The sequence below is a fragment of the Anomaloglossus baeobatrachus genome, chromosome 11 (genome assembly GCF_048569485.1).
Source record: "Anomaloglossus baeobatrachus isolate aAnoBae1 chromosome 11, aAnoBae1.hap1, whole genome shotgun sequence".
Taxonomy (NCBI): Eukaryota; Metazoa; Chordata; class Amphibia; order Anura; family Aromobatidae; genus Anomaloglossus; species Anomaloglossus baeobatrachus.
Window position 1 is genome coordinate 145,409,396 of NC_134363.1, and position 14,983 is coordinate 145,424,378.

The 14,983-nt window shown below is 49.1% G+C and overlaps 1 protein-coding gene across 3 annotated transcripts in view; it reads left to right on the forward strand.

The window, feature by feature from the left end:
* The first annotated feature begins 1,880 nt into the window (after positions 1–1,880).
* The window catches only part of PPIH (peptidylprolyl isomerase H), a 50,426-nt gene continuing 37,323 nt past the window's right edge, over positions 1,881–14,983 (forward strand). The window contains exons 1-7 of one of the 3 annotated variants that reach the window (XM_075328683.1): positions 1,881–1,965; positions 2,052–2,206; positions 3,173–3,237; positions 5,015–5,038; positions 5,841–5,885; positions 6,562–6,604; positions 7,839–7,931. In XM_075328683.1, the coding sequence (XP_075184798.1) occupies positions 2,141–2,206; positions 3,173–3,237; positions 5,015–5,038; positions 5,841–5,885; positions 6,562–6,604; positions 7,839–7,931 (336 nt within the window). In that variant the 5' untranslated portion in view covers positions 1,881–1,965; positions 2,052–2,140. Of the gene's footprint in view, positions 1,966–2,051; positions 2,207–2,301; positions 2,645–3,172; positions 3,238–5,014; positions 5,039–5,840; positions 5,886–6,561; positions 6,605–7,838; positions 7,932–14,983 lie in introns of those variants that run through there. The other 2 variants (XM_075328681.1, XM_075328682.1) reach the window with 2 other exon arrangements.

The following is a 14,983-nucleotide window of genomic DNA, read 5'->3' on the forward strand; positions in this document are numbered from 1 at the left end:
CACCACATACTGACTGGATAGTACTATGTACAGGTGACAAATACTGCTAGATCATGAACAGACCACATATTACCACCACATACTGACCGAATAGTATCATGTACAAATACTGCTACACCATGAACAGACCACATATTACCACCACATACTGGCTGGATAGTACCATATACAAGGGACAAATACTGCTACACTATGAAATTACCACCACATTGTGACCAAATAATACCACATGCATGGGACAAATAGTGCTACACTATGACCAAGCCACATATTAACCACACCGCATAGTGACCAAATACTACATATAAGGCCATCAGGTTGTTTTACAACCATAAGGTTATGAAGATCTTGAAACAGCTCACTGGTTTAACCCATCATAAGATGCTTCTTGTGTGGCTACGTCATATACACTCGCCGGTCCTGCGCAGGCGCACTACAATACTTTGATCTGCCTTGCTCAGGGCAAATCAAAGTGCGCCTGCTCAGGACCTGAATGCCGGCGAGTGTGTATGACGTCGGACGCATCATGCACAGCGGCTAGAGAAGGAGAACAAAGATGGCCAAAAGAGGCGGCTCCGGCACCGGACAACGGAGACACCCATTAGGCGTTCATCCACCGAAGCGCGACCATTAGGTATTATAAAGTGATTTTTTTATGTTGTCACAGTGGCCTGGGCTCTTATATACAGTATGTTAGAATGCTGTATATAAGAGCACGGTGGTGGTGGCCACAGCTTGTAGTCCAAACAAGTGGTGACAGGTTCCCTTTAAAGGGAACCTGTCACCAGATTTGGTGACTATAAGCTGCGGCCACCACCAGTGAGCCCTTTTATACAGCATTCTAACATACTGTATATCAGAGCCCAGGCCGCTGTGTAGAACGTAAAAATTACTTTATAATACTTACCTAAACGGTGGGTACAGTGCAGATGGGTCAGATGGGTGGCTCCTATCTCTGGGTGCGGCACCTCATCTTTCGGCCATCTTTGGCCTCCTTCTTCTGATGCCGGGGTGCATGACGCATCCCCCGTCATGCATATGCGCCGACATTGAGGTCCTGCGCAGGCGCACTTTGATCTGCCCTGAACAGGAGTGATACTACTTCAGTTTGAAGTCAGGACGCGTACACCTGGCTTCATAGTGTGCATGACCGGAACTCCAGAGTCAGACGCGATGGCGGCGGAGAAGTGAGATCATCCTCTGACGCTGCACATTTATTAACATGATAGCACACCCACAGGGGCATACTTACATGCTAATGGAGCTGACTAGCCAGGGAAGCAACGCCCAGGGGACTAGTCCCCACGCTCAGTAGCATACAGTAAAAGATCTTTGGAAATACTTTTTCTAATTATCTCTTTATCTATGCTGGTGTATACATTAGGCAGGGATTAGTAATATGCACCCAGATCTGCTCGTGGTCCTGGGTGCATATTGCACCTGACAGGTACCCTTTAAGAGATGGAAAATTGGGTAAGGTGTCCATTTTGTACACCCATCGGTTTCATGAAACATGGTTGTTGGGTATTAAAGGAATTTTCCTGGCAGATATGAACCTACTAAATAAATGTCCCCATGTTTGCCATTTTTATACACATTCACATATGAAGCACAATGACACAAAATGTACAATTATACAAATGCTATCTGGGTGTAAATTTACAGTTTTGTCTAATTACTGTTTCTACATCCCTCCTCTGCCTGAGTCTACAGAATATTGTCATTGTTGCCCTCACATTGCTACGAGAGACACAACCCCCGCCTATTCTGACGGTAAAATGGCCGGCCGGCCTCACGCCCTCACTTTTTATACAGCCCCTCCTAGTTCCCATAATGCACCCTGTCGTCCTGCAGGCAGGGTGAGGCAAGATGGCCGCCGTCAGCACCTATACAGAGTAAGGACCTAGCAGCGGTGGTATTGGGTGTACTGGGCGGAGCCTGAGGTCAATTGCCGGAACATATGAGGTGAGGCGCTGTGACACGCAGTTTAGTATGTCTCCCCCTAGTGATAGTTGGACTAATGTGACTCCAACAATTTGCTTCACCTCGAGGAAAATGATATAACGCATGCGCAGAACAGAGCGAAATTCCCCACCGGATATGACGTCATAGAGTGCTTCCTCCTGTGCCCGAGACAGAAATGGCGGTCCCGGCTTCGAATCCGAACAACCCAATCGTGTTCTTCGATGTCTGTATTGGGGGACAGGTAATAATACCCCGGACCTGCAGCTATAGAGCCAGCTGTGCTCATAGTGAGGGACGCCCAGCCCTGGAATAGCGGCGGGGCCGTGATGCTGAGCTGTCCATGTGACTCCATGGTGACACATGTGCATCCAGTGCTGTCACCATAGCACAGAGTGTTTATTATGGAGGGATAGAAAACACTGGAGAGTGGGTCCTCCATTCATTGTATTGGGATTAGCATGTTGTGCAGGGGGTACTACAAGTCCCAGCATGTGTGTAGTCACCCGGTCTGCATCATTTGCATTTTTTGGGGCCCCTATGCTATTCTAGAGCCCCTCCCCATTTTCCTGCCATTTTTTGTGTAAAGGGGCGTGGCTTTACACTTGATCGCAGCAGTAGCGATTTACCAGAAGTCGTCCCTGTCTCCATGGCAACCGATCCGGCTCTCATCCTACATCGGGTATTGTTTTATGTGACTTTGCAGCAGATTCTGCCCCAACATCAGCATCAAAAACTGCTTAACCCCCCCCCCCCATCTTATTCAGGGGTGTTCCTCCTGTAACCTCCTGAAGAAGCGCCGCAAAAAGTGAACATACCACCCAGCAATGGGGAAAAAAAGACCTCCTTCCCTTCGGGATTTTGTTGCTTTTTTTAACCTCTTCAGGGGTCGTAAACTGTGAAGCGGCTATAAGAATCAGCGAGATCGTTCCTCGTGCGGCTTCCTAAGGAAAAAATAATAATGGCGAAACCTTTTCACGAAAAAGATCCCTAGTGTTTGCCCGAAGCGACCGGGGGTGACCCACTACGACCACCCCTGTAAGCGGAGGCTTTCATAGTGAGACCCCCATTTATCTAAGATCAGACTATGGGATGTACAGCAGCGAGTGCAGCCCCCACAACATCACTGACCCTGCTGGGGGCAGCATTGCACCGTACATTGTATATCAATACATTGTGATGTTTTTTTGTTTGTTTTCTGTTCATTTAGGAAGTTGGCCGGATGAAGGTGGAGCTCTTCGCAGATGTGATACCAAAAACAGCAGAAAATTTTAGGTAATTCTATATCCACCACCATGGCCTCAGGCTATGTGCCCAGATTGCTTTTTTGTGTGCCCGTTTTTTGCACATAAAAAATCATGTTTTGGCAGGAAAAAGCCGCACATTTTTATTACGTTTGTGTTTTTTCCTGCTGTTAGTGTTTTTTAGTCAAGGCGATCGTGGGGGTTCAGGCGTTGTACCCCTGTGATCGCTGCCAGGTCTTTGGCTGGTGTTACAGCCGGGACCATTGCTCTCACTGCCCTGTAGTGGTGCCTGCGCCGCTCACGGCAGTTTAGCCCCCTGAACGCTGCGATCAGAAGGCAGTGAGAGGAACTGCTTATCTCTCCCTGGTGATTGGGTCCCTGTAATGAGATCACAGGGACCTGATCGCTGCCATGGTAACCCTGGGTCATCACGATGATGACCCCGGGTTACTGAGCTATTGAGAGCCTCACACACCAAGCTGTATGCATGGTGTGTGAGGCGAAGTGCTGCAATATAATCCCCTGTAGTGAAAAAGCATTGCAGGGGATTATAGAAACACAGAAACAATTGACGCTGCTTCTTTTTCAGCAATACAATCTGCAAGGAGAAAAGAAGCGAGTGCACAGCAAGTCAGGATTCTCATAGACTTTGCTGGGATGATTTTTCCTTGCTTTTATTGATTAAAAATCTGCAAGGAAAAATGCATGAAAAAAATGCCCAGCTCTATACATCCTGACTGTGGCCTTCTATACAGCCTGCCATGGAATGATGGGAGAATATCCCTCTTATATCTTATACTATACAGTGTGTCCACCCATATCCTGTCCACCGCCATTAACTTGAGAACGGCGGCAGCTATAGGCATAGAAGTGGTGTCTAGGTATAGTAAAGTATCCATGCGCTACGCAATGCCTATAACGCCACCTGGTGGAAAACAACGGAGTTAGCATTTTTATCTCGAAAATAGAACAAGATAGAGAAAAAAAGTGAATTACAAAGTTGTAGGGCATCATCAATTCAATACGAATCGACACCTTGCATACAGAAATGCTATGATTAGAACATGTAAAACTCACAAGGCTGCGGACGTGAAGCGATACCTCATAAAGACCTTCCTACAAGTCATTAGGTATGGTGGCTGCATGGAGTGGCCTCCACGCTCACCTGACCTGACCCCATTGGACTTCTTTCTGTGAGGTCACATCACACAGCAGGTGTATGCGACCCCTCCACCAACATTGCAGGACCTACGACGACGTATCACAGATGCTTGTGCAAACGTGTCACCTACCATATTGCACAACGTGCAGCAAGATACAGTATGCTGTGCAGAGTCGAGATGTGCATTGCAGATGACGGGGGCCACTTCTAGCATCAAAGTTAAATCAGCGCCATATGCGTGACCAGCATTCAATGTTTAGGGGGGGGGTCATGGGTTTCATATCATAGCATTTCTGTATGCAAGGTGTCGATTTGTATTGAATTGATGATGCCCTACAATTTTTTAATTCACTTTTTTTCTCTATCTCGTACCGTTTTTGAGATAAAAATCCTAACTCCGTTGTTTTCCACCAGGTGGCGCTATAGGTGGTTTCATTGTGTAGCACATGGCTACTTTATGATACCTAGACACCACTTCTACTTTACTATACTACCACTACAGTGGACATACTGTATATTATTTCTTCTCCGCAGCATTCGTAGTTAGTAATACGATTAATCTAGTGCTAAGTGACTTAAATTATACGTTATCTACAGTCTTTGCTATTGAGAATGATTGATTATTTCTTACTTTTTTGTTTTCCAGGCAGTTTTGCACCGGAGAGTTCAGGTCTGTATGTCCGATCTGTCAGCCATTTATATATAATGTACCAGTAGAAGAGTGTGAGACAAGACTGGAAGCTCAGGGTTGTGTTCAATATCCCCTCTCACCCCATGATGGCAAATTTTCAGGGGAATGATGGGTTGGACATGTTGGGTGTCAGCATGCTCTATCCTTATGTTCTTATGGAGATAAGTTTGTGCCAGAGATGTCTGGTAGTAGGTTATTCCTTTCTGCATCCGTGACTGGGTATGGGGGATTGGGAGGAGAAGCTGTCAGTGAAATAACATTTTGCTGACAACTATGTAATGTGTATGGCCACTTAAAGGCGTTTTCTGCTATCTTGAGGGGCTCACCGCTCACCTTACTCCCAACTTTCTGCTTGTCGGGAGCAGTGCACTCCTCATGGACTTGTGGACTGGTCTCACCCACCACTGGACTGAGTGCAGGGGCACTGTGGATGCTTGGTATATCCAGCCATACATCCAGCTTCTGAGCAACACTTGCAAGCTTTATAGTAAAAAAAAAAAAAAAAAAAAAATACTTGCAAGATGAGATGGCCACCTATAAGAAGTCTAAAGACAAAAGTCCAAATAACTTTTGAGCAATGCAATCATTAACTGATGTTCTCGTGCAGCTTAGGAATATGTACATGTCTGTGTAAAGGAGAGGGAGTCCTTTCTTTAGGAGGGTCATAATTTAGCAAAGAACTCCTTACCTCTGCTAGAATGGATGCACATAGTTACTATCTACTTTTGTTATAGACTCTAAATTCAGCTTTAAATGAAGAACACTACTTCTTGTCTTGCAGGAAGGACGGTGTTCCCATAGGATATAAAGGAAGCACTTTTCACAGGTACATGTCTTTCAGTAATTTTTTTGCCAGTTTTGCTTGGGACAGGTACTACATGATACCTGCCGGTTGCGCTTGGGACGGGCACACGATACCTGCCGGTTGCGCTTGGGATGGGCACACGATACCTGCCGGTTGCGCTTGGGACGGGCACACACGATACCTGCCGGTTGCGCTTGGGACGGGCACACACGATACCTGCCGGTTGCGCTTGGGACGGGCACACACGATACCTGCCGGTTGCGCTTGGGACGGGCACACACGATACCTGCCGGTTGCGCTTGGGACGGGCACACACGATACCTGCCGGTTGCGCTTGGGACGGGCACACACGATACCTGCCGGTTGCGCTTGGGACGGGCACACACGATACCTGCCGGTTGCGCTTGGGACGGGCACACACGATACCTGCCGGTTGCGCTTGGGACGGGCACACACGATACCTGCCGGTTGCGCTTGGGACGGGCACACACGATACCTGCCGGTTGCGCTTGGGATGGGCACACTATACTTGCCGGCCGCACTTTGCACGGGTGCATGACTGATCTTGTAAATTACAGGGACATAGAACTATGTGTTTTCGCTCCAAAATAAAGTTTATTGTAGTTGTGCTCTTGTTGATTTGTGGCTCTTCATTTCTTGATTTATTTCCTTCTCTGTATCTTCATCATCTCTACAGGGTAATAAAAGACTTTATGATCCAAGGAGGAGACTTTGTTAATGTAAGTTTTCTACATTGTGTCAGAACCAACATTATATTCTATTATAGTCTTTATTTAAAGATAGACCCAAAAGAGCACAGTATGGGCATGAGGCAATTGTGGTTTTTTTAAAGGCGCCTATATACACTAGATGTACGTCTGACAGCTTTCTCCAGTGTCTTTCCCATTTACATGCATTCAAGGTGTAGCCGAGCGTTTATGTACCTTATTTTCAATGGGGAGAAGGAAGAAAGCTCTGAAAGACGTGTTTTCTCTGTACTCAGGACTAGAAAACTGGTCTTCTAAGAGACTTAGCCCATAGACAAAAGTGCAACTGGTCTTTAGAAAGAAAGGAAGACACTTTTTTCCAACTCCCAGAAAACCACCTTAACTTCTTATCTGTCTCCATAACATATATACAGCACTGTGCAAAAGTTTTAGGCAGATCAGTATTTAGTGACCACCCTTTGTCTTCATTTCAGTATCAATTATTCTAGGTCACTTGTACACAGATTTTGAAGGAACTCGGCTAGCGTTTGTTCCAAACATCTTGGAGAACCAACTGCAGATCTTCTGTGTATGAGGCTTGTGCAAATCCTTCCGGCTCTTCATGTAATGCTACACACACTGGATTATGTGAGATCAGGGCTCTGTGGGGGCCGGGTCTTACCTTCCGGGGCTCTGTGGGGGCCGGGCCATCCGTTTCCGGGGCTCTGGGGAGGGGCCGGGCCATCCGTTTCCGGGGCTCTGGGGAGGGGCCGGGCCATCCGTTTCCGGGGCTCTGGGGAGGGGCCGGGCCATCCGTTTCCGGGGCTCTGGGGAGGGGCCGGGCCATCACTTTCAGGACCCCTTGTGCTTTTTACACTGAAGTTAGTTATTAATGACCTGGGCTGTATGTTTGTGGTCACTCTCCTGCTGCAGAATATATTTCGGGCAATCAGATGCCTCCCTGACCGTACTGTATAATGCATTAGTATCTGCTTGCAATTCTAAACATTGAGGACACCAAGTAATGAGCACTGCAGACATAGTCCACTCCAAACTATTAAAATACAAAATAAATGAACCCATACAGTAAACGTCGTAAAGAAATAAAAAAAAATAAAAAAAAAATCAAGATGACTGTTATTAATTAATTATTCTAATGACTTAAATATTGTGGGACACGTACAAAGTATCATGAGAAAGGATGGTGTACGGTTCTCAGTCTTAAAACCTGTGCTACACATACAATACCATGATGCTCTCTCTGCAGGGCGATGGCACAGGCGTGGCGAGCATCTACAGAGGACCATTTGCAGATGAGAACTTTAAGCTGAAGCACTCCGCCCCGGGCCTGCTTTCCATGGTAAGTTCTGCAGCCACATGTATGTCATATTCATGATATTTCGGCTGAGGATATATTAAAGGGGTAATGTGGCCTTATGATAGCAGTATCCCAGCCTTATCTTTACATCAGAACTGCAAACAGCTGAGCTGTGCTGGTTCCGGGTGTCAGAACCGCACCGATCTAATACACTAGGGACAGGTCATCGGTATGATAAGGCCGGACTACCCCTTTAATTTGCTACTGATATTGTTTCTATCAATCTAAATTTGGAAACAAACTAGAGTTTTCCTGCAATGGGGGGACAAAAAACATAAAATATTTAATATAATATTTATCCGCCCTCCAGTAATAATGACCACATTTGTGTACAGTGAAATCCCACAAAAGAGAATGGCACGACTCCAGCGCTTGTGCCAAGTGTAAAACTCGGGCGGAGGAAAGCGAGGTGAGAATTGATTGAGCAGCCTATGGGCTTGTGCACACGGCCATAAAAATCGGACAACTGTTATCAGTCTATTTTATGGCTAGAGCTCGTCTCTGTTATTCTATGGGGCCGTGAACATGTCCAATTTTTTTCATCAGACCGAGGAAAGAAATCGCAGCATGCATGAGTTACATCCGTTTATAGGATTGCACTCGGTCATTCACATCTGAGAAAATCAGATCACATTTGCGTAACTGGATGAGAAAAAAACGATTGTGTGATCCTAGCCGAGGAGTGTTACAATTCTGTTTTGTTTTTTTTTTATTTGTTTCCCTTTTCTTCCCCATAAGTGTAGTATCTTCTTGCAGACTGTAGGTGTCACTGTTGTTTTTATAATTAATGACCTAGATGACACAATCCTTGATAAGATTTACTCATTTGCTGTAATTGTGGTTTTTGCAACACATCCGGGCAACAAAAATGTATTCTGCACACAAAAACCACAAAACAAATAGAAATTATTAAACGGCAAAAACTAAGTTAATAGAAACATTTCACAAATATTTCAACACCACAGATATTCCACACAGATTTAACTAAATTGGCCAAGTAATGTGCTCGGTCTGTCTCTTTCCCCGGTCTGTCTCTTTCCCCGGTCTGTCTCTTTCCCCGGTCTGTCTCTTTCCCCGGTCTGTCTCTTTCCCCATCTAACTTTGTCTCTCTCTGGCTGTCTCCTCCTTCCCTGTCTGCCTGTCTCTGTCCCTGTCTGCATGTCTGTCTGCCTCTTTCCCCGCCTGCCTCTTTCCCCGCCTGCCTCTTTCCCCGCCTGCCTCTTTCCCCGCCTGCCTCTTTCCCCGCCTGCCTCTTTCCCCGCCTGCCTCTTTCCCCGCCTGCCTCTGTCTGTCTCTCTGTCTGTCTCCCCACCGACATCTTATTACCTCACATATAAGCTTCTTATACTATGAATGTCTTTTGTTCCTATAGCAACCAATCACAGCTCCGCCTCCTACTAATAACCTGTAGTTCCAGGCTCCATTTACTTTAATGGAGGCATGTTTTTTGGAGAGTAACTGTAAAGCGCGGGGTTAAATTTTCCTGTCAAAACATAGTCTACGACGTTCCCTGGGTCACATGAGGTGTCTGTGCAAAATTTCGTGATTGTAAATGCGACGGTGCGGATACACTTTTCGTTTCACTTTTTCCCCTTTGTGTAGATAGGCGCAAAATTGATTGGTAAATTGGAACGCGCGGGGTTAAAATTTCGCCTCACAACATAAGCCTATGACGCTCTCGGGGTCCAGGCGTGTGAGTGTGCAAAATTTTGTGGCTGTAGCTGCGATTGTGCAGATGCCAATCCCGGACATATACATACATACATACATGCATACATACATACATACATACAGCTTTATATATTAGATGTGTGTGTGTGTGTGTGTATATATACAGTACAGACCAAACGTTTGGACACACCTTCCTTCTCATTCAAAAAGTTTTCTTTATTTTCATGGCTCTGAAAATTGTAGATTCACATTGAAGGCATCAAAACTATGAATTAACACATGTGGAATGAAATACTTAAAGTGTGAAACAACTGAAAATATGTCTTATTTCTTTATCGTTCCTATGGGAGACCCAGACATTGGGTGTATAGCTTCTGCCTCCGGAGGACACACAAAGTACTACACTCAAAAGTGTAGCTCCTCCCTCTGAGCTTATACACCCCCTGGAGAACCAGATCTAGCCAGTTTATCGCTTTGTGTTCAGGAGGCATACATCCACACATGCATTCTCATCTGATTTTTGATTTTTGGAAAGAGTTTGAAGAAAAGCGGGTCCAAGCTGGACTCCCGGCATGTCCCTTCTCACCCCACTGTGTCGGCGGTGCTGTTAAGGTTGATTCCAAGGCTGGAGCCTTACATGCCGTGCTCCTTCACCATCCCTCCTGGGCTCTGGCTTGAAGTGGGAGCCAGCACGGTTCTCCATGCTTGGCATGAGACCGGTCTCCATCCGCAGCCCTTCAGGACCCTGCTGGACCGGAGCACTCATCCCCACGGACTTGGAACCCAGCGTCTCAGCAAGCTAAGTACCTGAGACGTTTATATATTGGGGGTCCCTGCACTTTATTGTTGGGGGAGAGTGTGCTGAGTGTATTTTGTGACATTTCCGGCGGGTTCTCTGTCTGTCGCCGGAGAACCGCGCCGATGGTGCTTCGCCGGAGGCCTAGTTTCGGTTTCACTGCCCTCGCATGTCATTCTTGCAGAGGAACAGTGCGGCTCCGCCCAGTGGCCATTCTGCATAGGGGAGAGACACTCCTCATTGAGTACATGTCTCCTCCCCTATGTCTCTATGGCCCTCCAGATCCCGCTCTCAGAGTAAGTCCCGCCCCCTCTCTTCGCTCCGTCGGCCATTTTCTCAGCGTTTTCCCTGCGATCAGCACTGGTCTGCAGCATCCCTGCTGAGGTGCTTGGGGGTCCGGACTTCGGGATCTGGAGGGCACACAACACCGCTCCAGCGGTCTGGGAAGCCACAACCTCTGGTTGTGGACCTCTGTATATACTCTCTGGGGGTCATTCTGGCAGAGCCCTCACTCCAGCAGCATGTCACACACGAGGAGCAAGGCTCCAAAGCTGTTTTCGGTATGCACTGCATGTAGGCTCCTACTGCCTGAACCGAGCACCTATCCACATTGTGATGCCTGCTCTAACCTGACGATGCCTCAGCCTGGAATCGCACCCCCAGGGGTCTCTCAGGCTGCTCCGGCTCCTGTGGCTGAACCCCCGGCTTGGGTAGAATCCTTAACCAGGTCTATCTCCCAGTCTTTTGCTGACTCATGGGACATCTGTCCAGGACTTTGCTGAGCATGCATCAGCCCCCTTCACAGGGTGCCTCTGCTGCTAGGTCTCTCTCAGGACCGGAGCTCACAGAGGATTCATCCTCTGGTCCCAGACCCCATCCTTCTAAGAAGAGACGCAGGGTTCCCTCTCCTTCCTCGTCCCGCGGCTCGGTCTCAGAAGCTGACTCGCATGACGAGGAGGATGCCTTTACTGGGGGCTCGGAGACTACCTCCATGTGCCCCATTGGTCTGTCCGAAAGTGACTTAGATGTTAGTGATTTGATTGCGTCCATTAATTCTGTACTGGACCTCAATCCGCCAGTATCAGAGGAACAACCCTCTCTGGCAGAAAAGCACCAGTTTACCTCGCCTAAGAGGACAAAGAGTGTGTTCTTTAACCACTCCAGTTTTCAGGCCGCTGTGACCAAGCCCAGGGCCTGCCCTGACAAACGCTTCCCAAAGCGTGGTTCTGATGACCGTTTTCCCTTTCCACCTGAGGTGGTCAAGGAAGTGGGCTCATTCACCAAAGGTAGACCCCCCGGTGTCTAGGCTCTCAGCCCGGACCGTTGTATCAGTGGCTGATGGCACCTCGCTTAAGGATTCCACTGACCGCCAGGTTGACCTTCTGGCCAAATCTGTATATGAGGCGGCAGGGGCCTCGTTCTCCCCGACTTTTGCAGCAGTGTGGGCTCTCAAAGCCATCTCTGCTTCTCTGGAGGTGATGCATTCCCTCACTAAGGAATCTATGCCTGAGATGGTTACTTTAACTGCTCAGGCTTCAGCTTTCTCATCCTATGCCATGTCTGCCATGCTGGTGGCTTCTCACTGCACTGCGATGGCTTCGGCTAATTCCCTCGCTATCCGCAGGATCTTGTGGCTTAGAGAGTGGAAGGCAGATGCTTCTTCAAAGAAGTACCTTGCTGGACTCCCCTTTGCTGGGTCCCGGCTGTTCGGTGAACAGCTGGATGAAATTATTAAGGAAGCTACTGGCGGGAAGAGTACTTCCATGCCACAAACCAAAACCAGGAAACCTGTCCAGGGTAGGAACCAGTCGAGGTTTCGTTCCTTTCGTTCCTCTAACTGGTCGTCCTCTAAGCCATCGGCCTCGTCCGCTAACTCAGCTAAGGACCAAAAATCCAACTGGCGCACAAAAGCGCGTCCACAGAAGACCGCAGGAGCTGCTGCCACTAAGGCAGCCTCCTCTTGACTATCTGTCCGCGCCAGCAACGTCCTTAGTCGGTGGCAGGCTCTCCCACTTTGGCGACGCGTGGTTTCAACACGTCTCCGATCAGTGGGTGCGGGATATCATCTCCCACGGCTACAGGATAGAATTCTCTTCCAACCCGCCAAACAGATTTTTTCTGTCAACTCCCCCCCCCCCTGCTCCAAGGCCGCCGCCTTCTCTCAGGCCGTGGCATCCTTGCAGGCCAACGGAGTAATTGTACCGGTTCCCGCCTGGGAACGGTTCAGAGGCTTCTACTCAAATCTCTTCCTAGTCCCCAAAAAGGACGGGTCCTTCCGGCCCATCCTGGATCTCAAGCTTCTCAACAAGCATGTTCAGGTGCGGCATTTTCGCATGGAGTCTCTGCGGTCAGTCATTGCCTCAATGACCCAAGGGGATTTCCTGGCATCCATCGACATCAGAGATGCCTATCTGCATGTGCCAATTGCAGTTTCTCACCAGGGTTGGCTGCGTTTTGCAATCGGAGAGGAACATTTCCAATTCGTGGCTCTCCCCTTCGGGTTAGCCACGGCCCCTCAGGTATTCACCAAGGTCATGGCAGCAGTGGTTGCGGTTCTGCACCTCCAGGGGTTGGCAGTGATTCCTTACCTGGACGACCTTCTTGTCAAGGCTTCATCCAGCGCAGACTGTCAGAGGAGTGTCTCGCTCACTCTCGCCACTCTAGCCCAATTCAGGTGGCTTGTCAATCTGCCCAAATCCACTCTGACTCCGACCCAGAGGCTCACGTACCTAGGGATGCAGTTCGAGACTCTGCCGGCTCTTGTGAAGTTGCCCTTAATCAAACAACAGTCCCTCCAACTGGCGGTGCGCTCTCTGCTGAGGCCCAGCCTTTATTCTATCAGGCACCTGATGCAGGTGCTGGGTCAGATGGTGGCGTCAATGGAGGCTGTTCCCTTTGCCCAGTTCCATCTGCGTCCTCTGCAGCTGGACATTCTCCGCTGTTGGGACAAGCGGCCTTCCTCCTTGCACAGGTTAGTGGCTCTGTCGCCACAGACCAGGAGATCTCTTCAGTGGTGGCTTCGGCCCCTCTCTCTGTCTCAGGGGCGCTCCTTCCTGGTCCCGTCCTGGGTGATTTTTACCACGGATGCCAGTCTATCCGGCTGGGGAGCGGTATGTCTCCACCACCGAGCGCAGGGCACCTGGACTCCATCCGAGTCAGCCCTCTCGATCAATGTGCTGGAAACCAGAGCCGTGCTTCTGGCTCTCCTAGCTTTTCACCACTTATTAGCGGGCAAGCACATCCGAGTCCAGTCAGACAACGCGACAGCGGTTGCCTACATCAATCACCAAGGCGGGACACGCAGCCGCCTGGCAATGTTGGAGGTACAACGCATCCTTCAGTGGACGGAGGACTCCAAGTCCACCATATCCGCAGTCCACATCCCTGGCATAGAAAACTGGGAGGCAGATTATCTCAGCCGTCAAACCGTGGACGGCGGCGAGTGGTCCCTGCACCCGGCAGTGTTTCAGTCAATCTGCCGCAAGTGGGGCACTCCGGACGTGGACCTAATGGCATCCCGTCACAACAACAAGGTTCCGGTTTACGTGGCTCGCTCCCACGATCCTTAGGCATTCGCCGCGGACGCTCTGGTTCAAGACTGGTCCCAGTTTCGTCTGTCCTACGTGTTTCCCCCTCTAGCGCTCTTGCCCAGAGTTCTGCGCAAGATCAGACTGGAGGGCCGTCGAGTCATTCTCATTGCTCCGGACTGGCCCAGGCGAGCTTGGTACCCAGACCTGCTCCATTTGTCCGTAGAGGTGCCGTGGCATCTTCCGGACCGTCCAGACCTTCTCTCACAAGGTCCGTTTTTCCGCCAGAATTCTGCGGCTCTCAGATTGACGGCGTGGCTCTTGAGTCCTGGATCTTGACTGCTTCTGGTATCCCCCCTGAAGTCATCTCCACTATGACTCGGGCCCGTAAGTCTTCCTCCGCCAAGATCTATCACAGGACTTGGAAAATTTTCCTGTCCTGGTGTCGCTCGTCCGGCCATCCTCCTTGGCGATTTTCCTTGCTGACCCTTCTGTCCTTTCTACAGTCCGGTCTGCAGCTGGGACTGTCCCTCAACTCTCTCAAGGGACAAGTCTCAGCTCTGTCAGTGCTGTTCCAGCGGCGTCTCGCCCGGCTGGCTCAAGTCCGCACCTTCATGCAGGGCGCGTCTCACATCATTCCGCCTTACCGGCGGCCCTTGGATCCCTGGGACCTCAATTTGGTTCTCATGGTTTTGCAGAAACCCCCCTTTGAGCCTCTTAGGGAGGTTTCTTTGTTTCGTCTTTCACAGAAAGTGGTCTTTCTAGTGGCCATAACTTCCCTCAGGAGAGTCTCTGATTTGGCTGCGCTCTCTTCGGAGTCACCTTTTTTGGTTTTTCATCAAGACAAGGTGGTTCTCCGTCCGACTCCGGACTTCCTTCCTAAGGTGGTCTCTCCTTTCCACCTTAACCAGGACATTACCCTACCTTCCTTTTGTCCGGTTCCTGTTCATCGCTTTGAAAAAGCGTTGCATACTTTGGATCTGGTGCGTGCTCTCCGGATCTATGTGTCTCGCACCGCTGCTCTTAGGCGGTGCACCTCT